Source organism: Larus michahellis, chromosome 3 (assembly GCF_964199755.1).
Source record: "Larus michahellis chromosome 3, bLarMic1.1, whole genome shotgun sequence".
Taxonomy (NCBI): domain Eukaryota; kingdom Metazoa; phylum Chordata; class Aves; order Charadriiformes; family Laridae; genus Larus; species Larus michahellis.
Window position 1 is genome coordinate 64885840 of NC_133898.1, and position 19131 is coordinate 64904970.

The 19131-nt window shown below is 44.6% G+C and overlaps 1 protein-coding gene across 4 annotated transcripts in view; it reads left to right on the top strand.

The window, feature by feature from the left end:
* The first annotated feature begins 1600 nt into the window (after nt 1-1600).
* Nucleotides 1601-19131, top strand: part of TMEM181 (transmembrane protein 181) — a 38276-nt gene continuing 20745 nt past the window's right edge. The window contains exons 1-2 of one of the 4 annotated variants that reach the window (XM_074580520.1): nt 1601-1868; nt 14859-14962. In XM_074580520.1, coding sequence (XP_074436621.1) covers nt 1738-1868; nt 14859-14962 — 235 coding nt within the window. In that variant the 5' untranslated portion in view covers nt 1601-1737. Of the gene's footprint in view, nt 1869-9656; nt 9849-14858; nt 14963-19131 lie in introns of those variants that run through there. The other 3 variants (XR_012586208.1, XM_074580517.1, XM_074580518.1) reach the window with 3 other exon arrangements.

Consider the following 19131-nt stretch of genomic DNA (forward strand, 5'->3'; position numbering starts at 1 on the left):
AGTTTTTAATCTTTGAGCCTATTTCTTATTATTTTGCTACACTAATTGCATAACTTCCAGCAGTGAATATGTTTTTACTCAGCTGAAGCCTTAAACGTTTTATTTCCTCCTTTTGGTAAATATTTAGAGATCCCATTGATAATTCCTGCCTCTGAGCCTTAGAGCTGGAATCAGCACATTCATCACACATAACAAAGAATTTTAATTCTTGCTTTGAGGGAAGACATGGCTAAATCTTAATCACAAGTGAAACATTTACACGGAAATAAACACTTCCAGGAAAATCCTACGTGACTACATCAGCCACATGCACTGTAACGAGCAGGGTGCTGCCAAGTTGTGGCACACAGACGGCCACAGGAGCACAAGGGACACGCTGAGCCTGTCCCTGAAGTGCCAAAGCAGCCACCCAGAAGCTGGTCAAGCTCAACCCTGATGCTGGCCGGGCTCTTTGCTTCTCTGTGGAGACTGGTCCAGAGCAACAGTCCCGTGGTTATTAGGAATCTTCTAGTCTCCAGCCTAAATGTCCACGTGCCTTTTATCTTGTTGCTACGTCTTCTCAGGCTTAGAAATATTCAGAGTTAGGAAATAGAAATTCTCAGTCAGAGGTGAGCCTTCCTCTCTCTTTCTCCCACCTGCAGAGGGAGATGTTACGTCCCTCTCTCACTGCACCTCTTGTCTCCACATATTGGTGAGACATGGAAGTGGGTTTTTAAGTAAAAGTGCATGGTCTAGTATGTGATAAAATACAGAGTAAGGGCAACGCTGAAAAAAACCCCTGTCCTGCTTCCTGAATATGAATGAGGAAGATATATACATGAGAGGGACAGCATGGCAGACTTCCATATTTACACTCTCTCTAAACAATAATGACATTTCAATAGCAACGTATTTTCATATGTAATATGGATACCATCATTGACATTAATTCATGGCGATTATTAAGGTTTGAATTGAAATAATAATTTAAAACTGAGTTTTTAACTGTGAACGTGGATGTGAATTTGTTTAGGAAGGAAAGTTTAATACAGGTGAAGCTAACATGGCACTCTGCAAATTGACGGGATCTCAGCAGAAGCCACTCTGGAAATCTAAACAGCTTCATTCTTAATGTCAGACCATTTATGGCATTATGACTGTGGAAAGTGGATTTAACATAGGATTTCTTTTACGTGTGTTAGGCCGCTTTTGGTGGTGCAAATTTGCCTTATTTAGGTCGGTTAAAAGAGACAATAAAAATCAGGGCATTCATTTTAAATAGAGCTGGTATATTTTTAAGAATGAAACAGTTTTATTTAAAAAAAAAAAAATCAAATATTTTTCCGCAGAGGTAATGCAAGGTCTTTGCTTATTTCCCCGGCCAGCTGCGGGCCGGAGGGGAGAGGGAAGCGCTGGGCCGGGGGAGGGAGGCCCGGCTGCCCGGCAGCCGCTGCCGTGGGGGGCTGAGAAGCTCCCGGCACGACCGACAGAGCCCGGCGGCGGCGGCGGGGGCGGGGGCGGCGGCGGAGGTGGCGGCGGCCTCCCCCGGGGCCGCGGGGGCGCGCCCCGGCCGCCCCTCTCCGTGGTGCTGAAGCGGTTCCCGCGGGCGCGGACTGTGCGCCGAGGGCCCGCCCCTGCCGCCGCCGCCGCCGCTGCGGCTCCTGCGCCGCCCCCGCCCCGCGGCCGCGCAGCGCCGGGCGGGCCCTGGCGGGGGGGAGCCATGGCGGAGCGCGGGGTCTGAGGCGGCGCCGGAGCGGCATGGAGGCGGATTTCGCCGCCTTCGGGAGCCCGCTGTGCGGCGAGGTCAAGCGCTTCTGCCGGCGGGTGCGGGAGACCTACCGGGAGATCAAGGAGGACCTCACTCCCTACAGGGATGACCGTTACTACCGGTACGGGCGCGGGCGCGGCTCTCCCCCAGGGCCCCGAGGCCCTGCCCGCCCGCCTTCCTCCGGGGTGGCACCCTCGGCGCTTGGTCGGGGCTCCGGGGGGGGACCAGGCCGTCTTCACGGGGCGAGCGGGGGGGTTGGGCGGGGACCGGGGCCGGGCTCCATGCCATTACCCCCGCCGCGCATCCGGCGTCCCCGCAGTCCCGGGCGGGCGGGCAGCGGCGGGTGGGGCGGTCTGCTCTGCCCGGGGCGGGGGTGGGGACGTGGTCCGGCAGCGCCTCTGGGCAGGAGGGCCAACACTCCTGCTTCTGCCCTCACGTATTAATATCTTTATGTAGGCGATAAAGGCAATTTCCATTCGCATTCCTCTGTGCTAGGCGTCTTCCACTGTGATGGCAAGCAGGAGGAACCTGGGATAAAGCAGCCGTGAAACAGTCCTGAAATAGCGCAAAAGTGGCTAGGAAATCAGAGTGGCTGGCAAAGGTTGAGGTCAAAAGGGACAAATGTACTGAGCAGACTACACCCGCGTTTCTTCTGTCCCTGGCCCCGTCTTCTCCTTCCATGAATGGCCAGTGATGGCTGGAGAGTATGAATGTGCTGAGATTACACAAGGCTAGGAGGGACTTCAAACGTGTTGGAGGACTGGGTTATAAATTAAAAGAATTTCTGGATCAGAGAAAGGGTCTGAAATAGTAGAATGAAAATCAGGAGAAACAAATGCCAGGACCTCCACAGAGAAGGAACGCTGTTCAGCCACACAAACACAGGTTGCGGAATGAACAGTTATATAACATTTTTGTAAAAAAAGGGTATGGGAATTATAATGCTTCATAAAATAACTTCTTTCAACAGTGACATTGTCTTATACATGTGACAAAGATAAAAGTCATTTGGGGTGTAAATGGGAGCACAGTTTGCAAGACGACATATAATTTAGTCACCACTCCAGGCCTTAGCTGGAGCTGTGTCCAGTTCTGGGCGCCACACTTCAAGGGCCTGCCAGTGGAAGAGAGCCTAAGGACAGAGATATAGACAGTCAAAGGGCTAGAAAATACAGCTGTGAGGAAAAACTGGAGTTGCTCACCCAAAAGAAACATCCAAGTTAGGGGAATAGGAGGTTCTGTAAAGAGAAACTTGGTGCTCATTTGGGCAAAATACTACAGAATAACTTAAATTGTAGCAAGAAAAGTTCACATAAGACATTAAGAAAAACCTTCTGAGTGGGAGGGATGGTCAAACAGTATAGAAAGGGTTATCCAGGAAGACTTTAGTGTCTCCATTGTTGGAGGTTTTTAAAAACTTTTGACAAACGCATACCAAGAAAGACGTAGATCTGGCAGATACACTCCTGAGACAGAAGGAAAGATTAAGTACCTTGTGAGGTCTCTTCTAGCTCTATTTTACTATGAATCTGAGCATAAGTAATCGTCTTCGTGCACAGTGCCCCAGTTCTTCTGCTTAGATCACTTGACTTCAGTGCACTGTGTCGGTTTTCCCCAATGCAGGGGTATGTGGTCCATTAGAATCATAGAATCATAGAATTGCTGAGGTTGGAAGGGACCTTTAAGATCATCGAGTCCAACCTTTAACCTACCCTGACAATAAACCATGTCCCTAAGTGCCCCATCTACCCTTTTTTTAAACACCTCCAGGGATGGTGAATCCACCACCTCCCTGGGCAGCCTATTCCAATGTTTAATAACCCTTTCAGTGAAAAAATGTTTCCTAATATCCAATCTAAACCTCCCCTGACGTAACTTGAACCCGTTTCCTCTTGTCCTATCACTTGTCACCAGGGAGAAGAGGTCAGCCCCCATCTCTCTACAACCTCCTTTCAGGTAGTTGTAGAGGGTGATAAGGTCTCTCCTCAGCCTCCTCTTCTCCAGGCTAAACAACCCCAGCTCCCTCAGTCATTCTTCATAAGGTTGAATTTGTCTTGTTGTTCACAATAGCAAAAACTACGGAGAGCCATGGAGTTTGGAAACACTGCCTGACAGCTTGGCAGAATTTAACATAGCCACCATCCTGCCTGTCAAAACAGCAGCTCCTTGTACCTGAGCACGGTGTGAGAAGCCATGGGAGGTGATAAGGAGTGATGGAAATGTACCTGTGTGCATCTGGTAGCACAGTAACGAATATTGGCACTAGAGTGGAGAAAGGAGGGGGAGATAAGCTCTGGAGTAATAAATGAGAGGTCCTGGGGGAGGCATTTATTCAGCTTTGTTCCCAGAAGAAACCCAAGCTCTCCAAGGTAAATTGTCATTAACTCATTTTCATGACTAAAAGTGTGTATGGAAGGACTTTCTGTATTGAAAAGAGAAGACACTTCTCCACTGAATCAAATGAGCTTGTAGAGTTAGTGCTAGATTGCCCTTTCTTCAGTGAGAGTATCCCCATGAGGTATCAGCCTCAGGTCGTGAATGAAATGGAGTAACATTGGGCTCTTGGCAAGGAAATAGTATTTCGTGACTTAGAAATCATGCTAGTACTTTTCTGCATTTGCAAGGTCTTAACCTAAATGACCTAGCGTTAAATAAGTTTACTGTTACTGTCACTGCATACCTGCTGTTCTGGTGAGTGTTTCCCTTTAGCATTACTGATGGATGTAGCAATGGAACCTGCTTTTTAGGTTCCTGGTAAGGAGGAGGGTTTCTTAATGTTACCATGCATTCTTCTTACAGCCAACTCTCACTTATAGGAAGGAGAATTAGATACTTCATCTTCTTCTCTCTCTATATATATATATTTTATACAATATGTTTGGTCAGGTTATAAATGAGCATGCCCAGGGATGTAATGGAGAGCCTTACTGCTCTGATGGCAGAGGGAATTTTGGAAATTTGACCAAGGAAATGCAGCGTGGCTTGTGTTTACTTCAAACCATGAGGTTCTTTAAAGTAATCACCTTCATCAGAGCAAATAATATCTTATACCAGACTAACAAAATGAAGAGATGATAAAAGCATGTTTTTTCCCTCTCATGCACTGCATTCACAAATGTGTAGCTGTCAGCCACTGCCAGCCTTAACTCTCCTGTCCCGACGGCTGAGCAAAGTCATTTGGCCATCAACTGGTGGTTTCCATTGCCTTTTTGGAAATAGAGCGGTCTAGTCCATTAAGTGATAGAGGGAGGGAAGGCATGAGCTTGCAAGTAATCAATATTTGCTAGAAAAAAAATTTATTTGGCTGCTAAAGTCTCACTCATGATTTCTATAAGGACATCCTTCTCTGAGTGTCAACAGGAAAACTCAAAGCTGGAAAGCTTTGGAGCAGATACAGAAATGGAAAAACACCAAGCAGTCCCCTTTGTGACTGGCAGGCAAATAGCTTTTGTTGTCTCAGGAGTGCCATTTGTATGCTGTGCTGGTGTGTGCTCATTCTCAGTGACAGGGGATTCGGTGGGAGGGCATGACCTAGCTCAGAGACGGCTGGTGAAGCTGTTATCCCAAGTAAGTGTGCTCTTGCTGCACAAATGGCTGAGTCATTTCTAATCCTGTCCCAGTTTAGTGACATCTTTTGGTAATGGTTTCCTTTAAAGCACAGTGATCATGAACATGTGGTTCAGCAGCTGTCTGTGAGCAGCCTGTTCTTTAAGCAGGGTTGACAACTAAAGGTGGCAGGCTCCTCAGCCATCTCAAGCTACGCCATCCTCGCTCTACAGAGCTCCAGGGCACTCAGCCACACTATACAGATGAAGGGGCGTCAATGTTGGTGAGTTTGTTCTGCCCAATATCCCAGAATAGTCTCTAAATTGTGCCTCCTGGTGTATTTCCCCACAAGCAAGTGCTAGTTTGCGCAGCCATCTGGGAGGGATGGAGAGAGCAGGGTTAGCCATGGCTCAGCACGCTGATTAACACCATCTGTCTGGGTTAATAGTTCCCTTAGGCAGACATGGCACTTCATGGTATGCTTGCAAAAGAGACTGTGTATTTACAGACTAATGGGCGTGATGGTAAACAACCTCATTGGTAACCCCAATACAAGATTGGTCTGGACTTGGTACACCTAAGATTAGTCTGTGCTACACCAGGAGGTGCTTGGTGCAGCAGATGAGCTGAGAGAAAGCAGAAGAAGGGAAAAGTGTTATGCTCTCCCATCAGTCCAGAGGACTGCCACAAAGCATATCAGCCCTCGACTTATTACAGCAGCTTCAGGTTTGTTCTAATTTATACTTCTGAAAAATTGCTCCAAACAAGCCACTTGAATGAACAGTTTGTTCTCTGGTGTCTCTCCCTCCCACTCCAGTATGTTCCTTCCGCCACTCGCATGCCTCCTGGTCGGGATGGCAGGGCAGGGATTGCTGATGGAGGGCTGGCAGCCGACGGCTCCCTCCCCTGCACTCGGCAATTTTAGGTAGACTATTGGTACAAAGACAGCTTAGTACCAATGGTACTAAACCACCTACATTTTTATCTCTTCCACATGTCATCAGATATGTGAAGCTCACCAGAAGACACCAGGCCTCACAATCAGCTCACTGTTACTTCAGTGGGAGTTTCATAACTCTACCCCCTAGCCAACGTCGAAGAGTTCACCATGCTGAAAATATTTTGATAGGAAAGCAAGCAATTAAAGTGCCTGCCGGGCAGAGAGGAGAGAGCAGGAGGGTGGCCAAATTGTGGTCTGACATCAGAGTTGCATAAATACAAGTAACAACTTGGTATTCTTGAAAAATCAGTTTCTGAGTTAATAAACATATCTCATTGCACAATTAGCTTGTACAGGAAAGCAGGGTGCTGATACTGAATTTAGTAATAATACCCAGAGATTAAGATAAATGACCTACAATCTGCCCTGCTTTAAATAAGGCACTCCTAAACTCCTATCATGCAATAATATGACATTTTGTACATCAAAAAGAAAAGACTACATATATGACATTGTGAAATGTATTATTTACCTTGCAGCTTTAATTAGTGCTTGATGTTGCTTATACAGGTAACAAAAGAGGTAATTATAGATGATACTGATATTCTTAATTCCTCAGCTTCTCCTGTTAGTGCTTCCAGTTCATTAAAACACAGCTAATCTTCGAAACATGTGGGAAAAGTTCATTCACAGTGGTTCTGCTCCTTTGGCAAAAAGACCAGAGAGCAGCACATCATTTGACTCAGCAATAAAGACACACTGTTCCTTTTTCCTTAGAGAAGCTCTAGTGCCTGCGTGTGTCAGAGAAGAAACTTGAAGTTTGGCAGAGAGGGCTGTTGCGATAAGGCTACAATTCTCACCTTCTTAAAATCTCTCCCAAGTGCTCAAGGTGCAAGTCTGTGAGAAGCCAAGGGGTCAGCAGGACCTTGCTGGAGAACTGCAGTCAAAGTCCCTGAAGGTTCATGCTGCTTTCCAGACCCAGGGCAGGACCTTCGGTTACTTCCTCAAGCCACAGATGGAACCTCTCTCTTGTTCTTCCAGGGCTCACTGCTGGGTCCTGACAACTGGGAGAAGAACCCGAATGACCCCAGTGTGATGTACACAGCTAGGGCTAGAAGGCTTGAAACATCAGAAGGAGGAGACTGGCACTGTAGCTTCATGATTGCTTTAAGCTGCCGTAAGCCGGCATAAGCAGCTGGAAGAAGCCATCCTAACTCTCTTTTCCCTGGTCACACATTTCTGCTCTCTTCCTCTTCTGCCCACAAATATTGCTGTAGCTGCACAGTGACTGAGCAACCTGTCCAGCAGAACACTGTTTTTTTTCTGAGTGACCTTTAAATCAGGTAATTTCCATTACTTGACTGGCCACTCTACTGCGCAAACATTTGTGCTGGCAAAAATCAAAGGGCTACAGAGAGGCTGGATTTCACCTTTTGTCACTAAAGCTGTAGGTATCAGCCATGAAAGTATAAACTGGTCATGAAGGTACAGCCTAAGTGTTAGGGTGGTTAGTGTAAGTAGAGTCCTGGCTGAGCTACCATTCAGCTTACTTATTCATAGATCAGCCTGCCTCTTCTTGCAAGCCGCATTCACCATACACTGTCTGGTTTCTACAATAGATGAGGCAGACCGCAGCTTCTTGCACTATTTCACCCCCGAGCAGGTCGGACAAGGCACGGAGTGAGGCACCTTCTTGTAAGGAGACAAGTAGAGTGAGGCTCTTGAGTGACTCTGTGTTTGTGGAGGGAGAGGGGTTTCACAGTGCCTCAGTTCCTCTGGGTGTTTAGTTTGAAAGCTCAGTACCATTATTTTCACAAAACTTACAGGGTGCAACGTCAATGTGCTCACGACCCTTTGAAAGTTGGTAGATGGCAAAGAGAAATGCGGACCCCTGGCTAATTAAAGTGAGCTGGATATCAACCTCTGCCACCCATGCTCTTCTCCAAGTGACTTTTGGCAAGTCTCAGTCTGTCTGTGCTTCAGTTTCCTATCTGATCAATGAGAAGCCTGTATTTTTGTTTTGAGGAGAATAAATTCATTCATGTTAGTGAGACACCTGAGTGCCAGAGGGATTGGAGCAGTCATCCAAATAGCTCAGATGTGCGCACGGAAACGGCAGCAGTCGTAACTCTGCAACTGCGCTTCCCAGAGTACTGGAAATCGTCACAGATGCTGTAAGCATCATTCCATCGTTTTCTGGCCAGAGGGAACTTGTTGGAGAAGCCTGAAGTGTGCTGAAAGCTACACGCTGCATGTCATAGTCACGTGTGACCTAATGACTTCAAATTGTGGCTTGGCAGTGCCATCCTGTTCTGAGCAGATACAGTTTGTTAGGTTATCCCGATTACTCAAAGCTTTATTTTCTGCCCTAGGGTTGTGATTCTTTTTGACTTAAAATTTATAAGTGCCTTTCCTTCATCACTTGCTATTATGTATTTCTCAAGACAGCCTTTTTGTGAGACTACTAAAGGAACATCATGCTGTAAATCACAGATCTAACTGATGGGATAAATACCAGTATCAATGACTGAATTAATTCCTAGCATGTTTCTTTTGGGTTTAGTGGTGTTACACAAGAAACATACTGGGTCCCGCTGGTCACCAGTAATGACGTGAATTACCCGCAGGGCAACTGAATGAAACGAACAATATTATTAATGTTGAGAGTACCTTTAAATTAAAGTCACTCCAATAAAACCATCTAAGTAAGCTTTTAATGGAAGCATTTTATTGTTGAAGAGATAATTTTTAAATTTTATGCTGACTGATTTATCTAAATATTTCTGGGGTCATCCTGAGATGGCTCTACCTTATGTATTTGATGAATACCAGAGCTGGGAAGTTACTCTGAATTTTATCCTGGCTTAGACACCAAGTATCCCCAGGTGTTTAAGTAACTGCAGTACTGGCTTTTTAGAAACAAATATTAGAGCTGTCAAAAATTAATGAAAAATGTAACTTGGCAAAATCCTTAAATTTGCCTAATTCTCACAATCTGTACCCAATGGATCGGTTGACAATCACTGTTGCCCAGTCTCAGGTTACTTAATAGGAGAGCAGAACAAAATCCAGCTTTATCTCAACACTGGTGCAAGAATAAAATAGCGTTAGGTGCGATCTGGGGATTTTTTTATTAAGCGGCATGTTCAAAGTAGCGGCTTCGGGATTAAATTTAGGATTTAAGTTCCAGCTGACTTGTGAGCTGACTGAATCCTCCGTGAACGTGACGCACCAGCCCGGTCTCTCGAGTACCACGGACCCGCCCGCAGGTGACGGCGGCGGCGGCGGCGTTTTCACCCCGCTGGATCCCGACACCGCCGCCGCCACCACCCGGGAGCGAGCCGCGCAGCGCCGGCCCGTGTCCCCTCCGGCTCGCCGTAGCGCCGCCGCCCCCTGCCAGCGGACTCGCCCTTCGGCCCCGCGGCGGCGGCGGTGGCGGCGTGGCGAGGGTTGCCGTGACGTCTCCCGAGTCGCGTGGCGGACGGGTGACGCAGGCGGAAGCCGCCGGCAGGCACCGCTGGCGGTTGTGCCACGGAGGCGGCGGCGGCGGCGGCCCGGAGAGGGCGGGCGGCGGCGGTGGTGCCGCCACTGCGCATGCGGCGCCGGGATGGAGCCGTGAGTGGTGGTGGGCGGGGAGGAGCCGGTCGGGGGGTCGCTGGCCGTGTGCTGGGAGGGGAGACCCTCGCGCGTGCTGGCGGCTCGCGGGGCTGCCCTCGCGCTCAGGCGTTGGCGGCGGGAGCCGGCCTGAGGGGAGGCAGGTCTCGGGGGGGCGCCCACCGACCCGGCGCTGCCGGGAGCGGGACAGGGAGGTGATTGTTCCCTTGGGGCGGGAGCCGGGGGCGTCCTTGTTTGCCCGGGGCCGGGGCCGTGAGGAGGAATGCCGTCCTCTGGCCGGGTGCGGTACTTCGAGCTTTTTCCCTTGTTAAGACCAGACTCTTGTCATTGGATTTTTATACGCGTTAATTCTCGTTAAGGAAGTAAGATCACCGAGGATTAAATTAGTGTTATGTGGCTACGGTTCGTCGGTCAGAAACCTGACGGTAACTACCCACTTCTTCAGAGAAACGCTGAGGTTTCCCCTCTTACGTGGTGAATAACCCGCCCCTTATCTCCTCTCTCAGATTGGGTCTGTTAAGGAAAAACTTGTTTTGCCGGATATGTGTCCGCGTGGACAGAGCCATAGTCGTGGCTAATTATTCAGACTTCAGTGAATACCACAAACAAGACACTTAAAAACCCCCAACCTCTCCCTGTGCACTTCAGCTATTCAGCATAGTCATAGTTATCTGACAGTTGTCATGTAACAGTACTATATAGTACTGCTAATGTTAATTGTATGCATCTTTTTGTGTAGTCATGTGCTGCCTCATTAGTTATTAACCATGGTGGAATACATCTGCAAGAAGAAATTCAAGGTCTTCTGAGGGACACCAAAGCAAGTAATGTCTTTAAACCGTGAAAAAGTGCAGTATGTACAGATAGACCCAGTACTATGAATGTAGGTAGCATATACAATCATTTAAATCAAAGTGGGTTTGATGGTTTTATTTGGCAGTGAGCCTAAAATAGAAAAGAGCAGTTGGAGGCAGAGATGTTGAGGCTAGTATGTCAGAAAAACTACTGTGCATAAAAGTGAGTTATTTCTGATTTTAATATCAACTCTGTGCTACCTACTGCTTAATCCCACTTTTGTCACAGCCTTCCCATCTGTAAAGTGAGTGTCTTAAGTGAAAACTGTTGTATAAAAGGCTCTGGTTTTCATTATAGTCTTTACTCTAGTAAAGGCTGTGTTGTGCAGGCATGAGAAGTGATTTCAAGGTGAGGAATAGCCTGAGAAATATTTTGTTTAACCATTTGAGCCAAAACTTTACTCAAAGAGCAAGATTTAACCTACCTTTACATCTCACATATGAATGGCTGCTGAAAGATTGCAGTCGTTGTGGCTGAGCGTTTCCATAATTCACTCCATCACAAATTGCATTAACGCAATTTAGTTTTTACTGACTACCAAGTATAGTATTTCTCTGTCTGTATATCAGTGCTTTCTGCTCCTTTGCAGTTAGTTTCAGAGATATCCAATTTAATTATAAAATATTTGGTTTCTCTCTGAGTTAGGATAAAATGCAGTACAGGTGGTAAAAGCTGCCTGAGAAGTCTGCAGACAGTTGTATGGCTGCTCTCAAGCTTCAGACTGCCTTGGATGGGCTGATTAAAGCATCTTCCACTGGTAAAGCAAAGCACAGTTTTTTACTTGTTTGAACCGGTGCTTCCAGAGGAACCTTTTTTGCTTTTTCCATAAATGCCTTTCAGACATTTCATTCTTTATTAGGCCTTTCCGATGTAAGAAAGAAGCTGTTGGTGGGGGATCATCAACTTGCACTTATGTATATTCATAAATTTTATATAATCTCTTTCCAAAAGGCAGATGTTAAACAGTGAACATACGGGAGGATCATTTATCTGCTTTGTATGTCAGCTGGTGATATGTTGAAATGAGACATTTAAACCACACAAGGAAATTCAGTTATTGCAGTGAGGGCTAATGAAGAATACATCATCTGACAGGAATGCTCTAAATTGTTGTTTGCTGTCATGATAAATGTAGTTAAGATTTGGCCGAGTTCTTACATTTGCTCTTCCCAAAAGTGTCCATGTTGCCTTAATGACCTATTAAGTAGCATATAGAGTCAGTGGCTTAAATGAGACTTCAGGAGTACCAGTATGAAAGAAGGAGGTAAAAGACACCCTATGTCCCTTCTCTCTTTGTTAAATGCCAGCCTGACTATTCTTAGGTAGGTGTATACCTACCCATTTTGACTACTAGGTGTTACACCACCTGGAGAGGAATTGGAATAAAGAATGAGCCAATGTCTGGAACATGTTTCTTTGAAAGCTTGCAAGTGCATCTGTGCTGTGGCGTGTGAGTAAACCAAGGTGATAATTGCTAATAGCTGTAAAGCTGTGAGTGTTGGCTGCGTGAATTCTTGTGACTTTCCTCTGAGGACTGTGGAAATGAAGCTGCTTTTCATGTTCACGTTATGCGCTTTGAAACATCTACAGAAACTTGGAAAATAGGAAGCTTGTGCAAAGAAACAAGAATATGCATAGTATGTCAGAAGTATCCTGCATCGGACTTGTAGCTGTTAAGCGGATGCCCCAACGTAAGCTGTTAAGAACAGCACGAGCATATGTGATACTTTCCTGCATATATATGATACTGTTCCAGTCTTCAGCTATTCTCAAACCATGGACTTTCCAATCCTGGTTTCTGTATATTGAGTGGTCCTCACTGGGTGAGCGCTCATGGTGCTTCCATGGAGCATTTAGTATCCACTTGAACCCCTATAGTTAATTTAGGCATATCAACATTTTATGTACCGTTTTTCTGCATCAAGGATTTTCTTGTTAAGATTAGTATTATGGTATCTCAAGATAATATCCCATACGTGGTGTTCTTAGGCAGTCAAGGAATACCAGGTGATCTGTGGAACTGAAGAAGCCCTTGGAACAGATAGGAAAATGCACCTTTTTTATTTAGTTATATAGTTATTTTAGTACTAGTACAGATGTAATAGCTTTAAAGTGGTTTAAGCGCATGAAGGCTGAAGCGTTAAGACATTGATTTAAGGAAAACACTGTAGTTATATCCCTGCAAAAGTTGTGCAGACAAATTCCGGTTTGAAATGCAGCTATTAATTGCCATTTTTCAAAGTCAACTTAAAATTGCCCAGAGAGGTGGTGGAAGTCCTGTCCCTGGAGACGTTCAAGGCCGGGCTTGATGAGGCTCTGAGCAATCTGATCTAGTTAAAGATGTCCCTGCTTACTGCAGGGGGTTGGACTAGATGACCTTTAAAAGGTCCCTTCCAACCCAACACATTCTGTGGTTCTATGAAAATCATTTCTCTGTGAGAATTCTGTGTCGTGATCTCTGTGACAGAGATCTGATCTGTTCCCGCTTATGATTGCGGTAATTTAATGCATGATTTACCTTTTTTTGCCTGTACAATCAGCAATTCTGACTTCTCAGACCAGTGCAGGCTTTTTCCCCAGGATAAGGGTGTGTGGCAGGAGAAGTTACGCTGTGTTTGCAGGTACTATGCCTGGGGTCCCATACAGCCAGTTTGTGCAAACTTGTGACATTTACAGTTACTTGCTTGCAATTCTCATTATTTCTGTGGGATTTTCTTCCCTTCCCCACCTCCTTTGTGACTTAAATTAAGATTTGGATCTTTCAAACTTTACAGTAAAGGAATAATGTAATTATTTTTGTAGTGCCTCGTTTGGAAAGAACGCAGTGATTCTTAAATAAAATAGAAGTTATTATAAAATCCTTTTACTAGTTTAAAGTGAATTGTTTGCCTTGCTTTCAAGGGCTGACAGTTATACAGGCCTGGCCCCGGAATTCAGGCTGACCTTATGGAAAGGATTCCGCTACCTTTTCTGCAGTTATTCATTGATGTGGTGAACCAGTAAGAGCACCATTCAGCTGATGAAAAGAAGTTTTATTCCAAGCTGAAAGGGAGTGCTGTCATTAAAGTCTTAATGCTTTCATTTCTTTCCATGATGGTGCTCTTACAAATTTATCAGAAAACAACACATCTCCCTCCCCACCCCTTTACACCCTAGCCCCCCCGCCAATACTTCAGCTTTCCCATATAAACTTTACAGCTTTCTATGATCACACCTGCTGGAATAGCAGTAGAAAATCAACTATATGTTGGCTCAGTTCTGGCATAACTCAAACGAATATGTTGTCTGTATTTTGAAACATGGTGGATTTGTCCTTTTTTGAACTATTCATTTAACAAAAAGGAAGATAGAGGGATATGTTACATAAGATTAATTCTGTGATCATATTTCCCTTAAGCTAACGAAACTGAAAGTTACCTATTTCCAAGAGAATGCAATCGGTCATTTCAGTGCTTTTTCCCCCCCTCTATTTTGTGTTTAACCTAATGATAACCACCAACCAGTTGTGGAAGAGATGTCATTGCTTTTATGTGTATTTGTGTTTAAGTGTCTAATAATAAACTTAAGTTCAGATTTCTATTTCCCAAGCTTTAGTGGAGCTCCGACAAGAATGCAGAGCCTGAGCATGCACATCTAGCATATCTGGAGTTCTGCCTTACTCCTTGTTAGGGGTGATCCTGCAGGGAGGAAGTGTATATATGGGGTGTAGAAAACTCATCAAGATCTTGTGTGGGTAACCGAGTTGTTAGTGACGTCAGTCCCTTTAGGTTAAGCTGTCATTGCAGGAGATGTGGTGTCTTGGTTGTTTAAATTATTAACATATGAACTAAAAAAATGTAACTTTTTCTCCCTCTGATAAATGTTTTCCTCGTGCTCAAGTCTTAGGGCAGTAGAAAACCCTAGCATAGAAAGAATGGGCAAAATTAATACATTCTGGGGTGCGGGTGTGTGTGCGCATACATATGTCTAATAATTCCTATCAGTTATCATTGCCCTCTAAAGTAGCATTAATTTATTTTTTTTTCCTTAGTGTTACATGTTACCTTGGATTTTGGTTTAATTTTCTTTGTGGAGGAATTAATGGGATCTGTTTTTCCCCCCTTTAGAAATATGACTGACAGCTAATAATTCTGTGCTTTCTTTTGCTTCCTGTAGGCTGGCACCGATGCGATTATATACACTGTCCAAACGGCATTTTGTTCTGGTCTTTGTAGTATTCTTTGTTTGTTTTGGTTTGACAGTCTTCATAGGAATAGCAGGTAAGGATGCTGTCTTTTAAAAAGATAACAGTTCTTGTATGCTTTGTCTAAACCTGTTGGTATTTGCAGATGTATTTAAATGCTAATGAGCTTATTGCCCCTGAGATGTCTGAGGAAGCATTACTTTTGACAGGGAGGGAGAAGTGTTTCTTCCACCTCATTTTTTCATGGGAGGACTACCTACACAGATTTGGTATTTGCAATTGCTTTGCAGGGAAGAGTCAGTAAAGTAAAACAAAACCAGCTTCATTGTAGCATAATTTTTTAGCTGACTGCTACATTAATTTTCTTCTTTGTATTTCAGTCTGTAAAATGGTGGTGCTAATGATTTCCTGTGGGGAAGTTGATAACTATTTGTAAAGCCTTCTTAATGTTTGGGTGATAAACATCACAGAAATATAAAATATTTAGTAATATAAAAATACGAACTTCTGTTGTTGAACATATATGAGCTTAGGTCTCTGGTTTCAAAGACCTTTGTGGGAATCATGACGTGGTCTGGGAGACTAAGCACTTAGTGCCTGGATAGTTACCCTGGAGATCAGAGATCTGTGGAAGTCTGGTTGACAAAGATGCAGATTGTCGTTAGACAGATGGAAAGCGTGGGAGCTTTTCCTGCCAGAGTATTTCCTGCCAGAGAGCTTTTCCAGGTCTAAAACGTACTTGAAAAAGAAGTCAGCATGGTATCACTGCAGTGTTAATAAGCTAATACTCTGCTGTCAGGATAACTTTGTCAACATAGAATTTAAGTGACAGAGAGGGAGAGGGGAAGGGAGGGATTTGTGCTCACTAAGCAACCCGCCCCTCATGTAAGAATTATTAAAAGGAGGTTACCATGTCCCCCCACTTTACTGCTTATTTCCATGTCACCCAGGATGTTCTCCTGTGCCACTCTGGCACCTTTTGACCTGTCTGTAGGGTTGTCTCTACCTTTGCCCTGTCCTTCAGTTCCTTTCGAATGAGGTGGGTTGCCAAGGCCTGAGACCCTGGGACTCATCCACTCCTGCCTGCCTTGGAAAGAAGGGGGGGTTAATTGGAGGCAGCTGTTTGGGCTTTTTGTGCCCATCCATGCCTTGTAGGCAGTACATTCTTCATAATAGCATTAAATAATAAAATTTGTCTGTGAAATGAAACCTTTTTTCCTGCTGTTTGATTTATTGTATCAGCCTAAAGTCCAAACAGATTTCAGTTCGTGAAGGTTAACCACTGATATTCCTGTGACTTGCCTAAGGATGCTGGAGGGCATTATTTGGCCCTTTGGTATTTGGTATTTATTTTATTTGGTATTTGGTATACCATATAAATACATTTACAAAAATGCATTTTATATGAATGATAAAGGAAAAAAACCCCTGGAATTACTTAATTTAGTGTCATTCGGCTTAAAAAGTGAACCATATCTGTAGTTGTGTATTTATTCAAGAGGTAATGGGCACAGACTTGAGCATCAGAAGTTCCACCTAAACATGAGGAGGAACTTCTTTACTTTGAGGGTGGCAGAGCACTGGAACAGGCTGCCGAGAGAGGTGGTGGAGTCTCCATCTCTGGAGACATTCAAAACCCGCCTGGATGCGTTCCTGTGCAACCTGCTCTAAGGTGACCCTGCTGTGGCAGGGGGGTTGGACTAGATGATCTCCAGAGGTCCCTTCCAACCCTATGATTCTGCCTGGTTGCAAGAAATGCAAGAAAGTTGTTTTACGTAAGACTAGTCATAAAGCAGTGCTCCTGGAAGAGAAAACTGAGTATTTAATTCTTAATTGATAGCAGAACCTGAAAGAGAGCTGTGTTGATGTGTTGCGTTGCATCTGCATGCAGAGTGGTCTGATGATGTAGTTGTCTTTGGTCCAGGGGACTTGACTGCTGTAAGTAATGCTTGGTCATCTGTAACCTGCCTGGGATCCCAGGGCTCGCCTGTGATCACCTTCAGGAACTGTCACAGCTGTGGGATTCTTGTCCTTGTAAGATTGGTTTGTTGGATAGTTTTGTTCACAAAACGTGAACACAGTTCATTATGACTTAATTATTTTTAAAAGAATCCTGTTTACCTTGGGAGGGGACCCACTGAACGCTTACTGTGATGTTTTTCATGGCTTTTGTTGACAGCTCCTTGCTTCCTGTGAACAGAGGGAGGGGCACTAGCAATAGAGTGCAGTCTGAGCAAAGCTCACCAAACCCACTAAGTAAATGAAAAAGTGGGAGATAGAGCCATATTTTCTGTGCTACTTGAATATGCCATTGCCCACACTCAGCTTCTCTATTTGCAGTTTGGGAAGCCTGGCAGAAGTCTTGCTTCTCATCTGAGAAAACAAGACAATTTAATCTGTGGTGGCTGATGCTCTTCAGTTTTTGTAACCCAAGACAGACATAGACTTTTTTTTTTTTTCCCCCAAGTTATGCTCACTTTCTTTCCCTTATCCCAATGGGTTTGTGTTATCTTTGGGGTGAGACAAGGTGCAGAGCTCGTTTTCTGTGCCTGTTCAGTTTTCATGTTCGCCACCTCGGGGTGGTTCTTTGCTTTCAGATGTGATTCTGTTAACTGAGTAAGACTAAAAGAAAAACAATAACAATGTAATTGAATCACCACTTTTTAGTAATATGAGCACAGCATTGTTTTGGCCAGTTGCTTTAAAAACCTTTAATATGTGTGGCCAGCAGGTCAAGGGAGGTGATTCTGCCCCTCTCACTCTGGTGAGACCCCACCTGGAGTACTGTGTCCAGCTCTGGGACCCCAACATAAGAAAGACACGGACCCATTGGAATGAGTCCAGAGGAGGGTCACAAAGATGATCAGAGGGCTGGAGCACCTCTCCTATGAAGACAGGCTGAAAGAGTTGGGGTTGTTCAGCCTGGAGAAGAGAAGGCTCTGAGGAGACCTTATAGCAGCCTTCCAGGTACCTAAAGGGGGCCTACAGGAAAGATGGAGAGGGACTCTTTATGAGAGAGTATAACGACAGGATGAGGGATAACGTTTTTAAACTGAAAGAGGGTGGATTTAGATTAGATATTAGGAAGAAATTCTTTACTGTGAGGGTGATGAGGCACTGGAACAGGTTGCCCAGAGAAGTTGTGGAGGCCCCATCCCTGGAAGTGTGCAAGGCCAGGCTGGATGGGGCTTTGAGCAACCTCGTCTAGTGGGAGGTGTCCCTGCCCATGGCGGGGGGGCTGGAACTAGGTGATCTTTAAAGTCTCTTCCAACCCAACCCAGTCTATGTTTCTATGATTGCTTGCTAGAGGAGAAGCAGTTACAGCAGTAGAACCTAATTTTGTTTTTGCTTGCTGCTCTTAAAAGCTGTGACTATGATCTCTCTGCCCTAATATTGGTTCATATCTTCTAGTAAAAAAAAACTTTTTAAAAAAGCTCATTCTGTTGTTTTTGTTAAGGCTTAACAACTGAATTATGATGATTTACCAACTGTAAGCACTTACTAAAATTGAATTATGATTTTCAAAACAAAAATGCCTTCCAAAATCTGTGCTGTTTATATGTACTTGAGAACTGAAAAGTTCAATAATGCAAAATTGACATTATGGTGGGTGCTGTTAGTGAAGTTAAACTGTAATTCTGGTATGACGCTTTGGTGAAATTCTTGATTTTTCCATTTAAAGTCTGTAAGATGGTTAATATTGTAGTTAGAGTGGTTATAAAAGCCCAAGCAATGCTGCATGTTTAGAGCTGTCATGACAGCTAACCTAAAATACTTCTTGCACAGATTTATCCCATATTGCTCATTTATAAACTTCATTCTTTGTTGTTTCTCTGTAGTAACTTTGAAGTCCATGGTCTTTGTGAAAAACTGTTTTTCTTGCATAATTTTTGTAATACTAAGTTTGTGGCTGAAACAGCATGTTTTGAGGATTAATAAATTACATTAAATTGACATATGCAAATATGGAAGGGGAGAGATCATTTGGACAGAGAAATCTTGCTGTGATGCCTCTAGAGTGACCCAAATATACACATATATGTTCTGCCTGTGTCCCTACCTGCTATACATCTCCTCTGTGTTTGTTCACACTCCAGTATATAGATACAGACATTTTCCTACTCTTGCCTGTAATTTTTCTGGTTTAGTCCTTTTGTGTGTGTACATATGCATGCATGATACATACTTTTGGGAATGTACATACATGCATGCATTCCTCTTCTCCCTGGTACTGTGTGTTCTTGC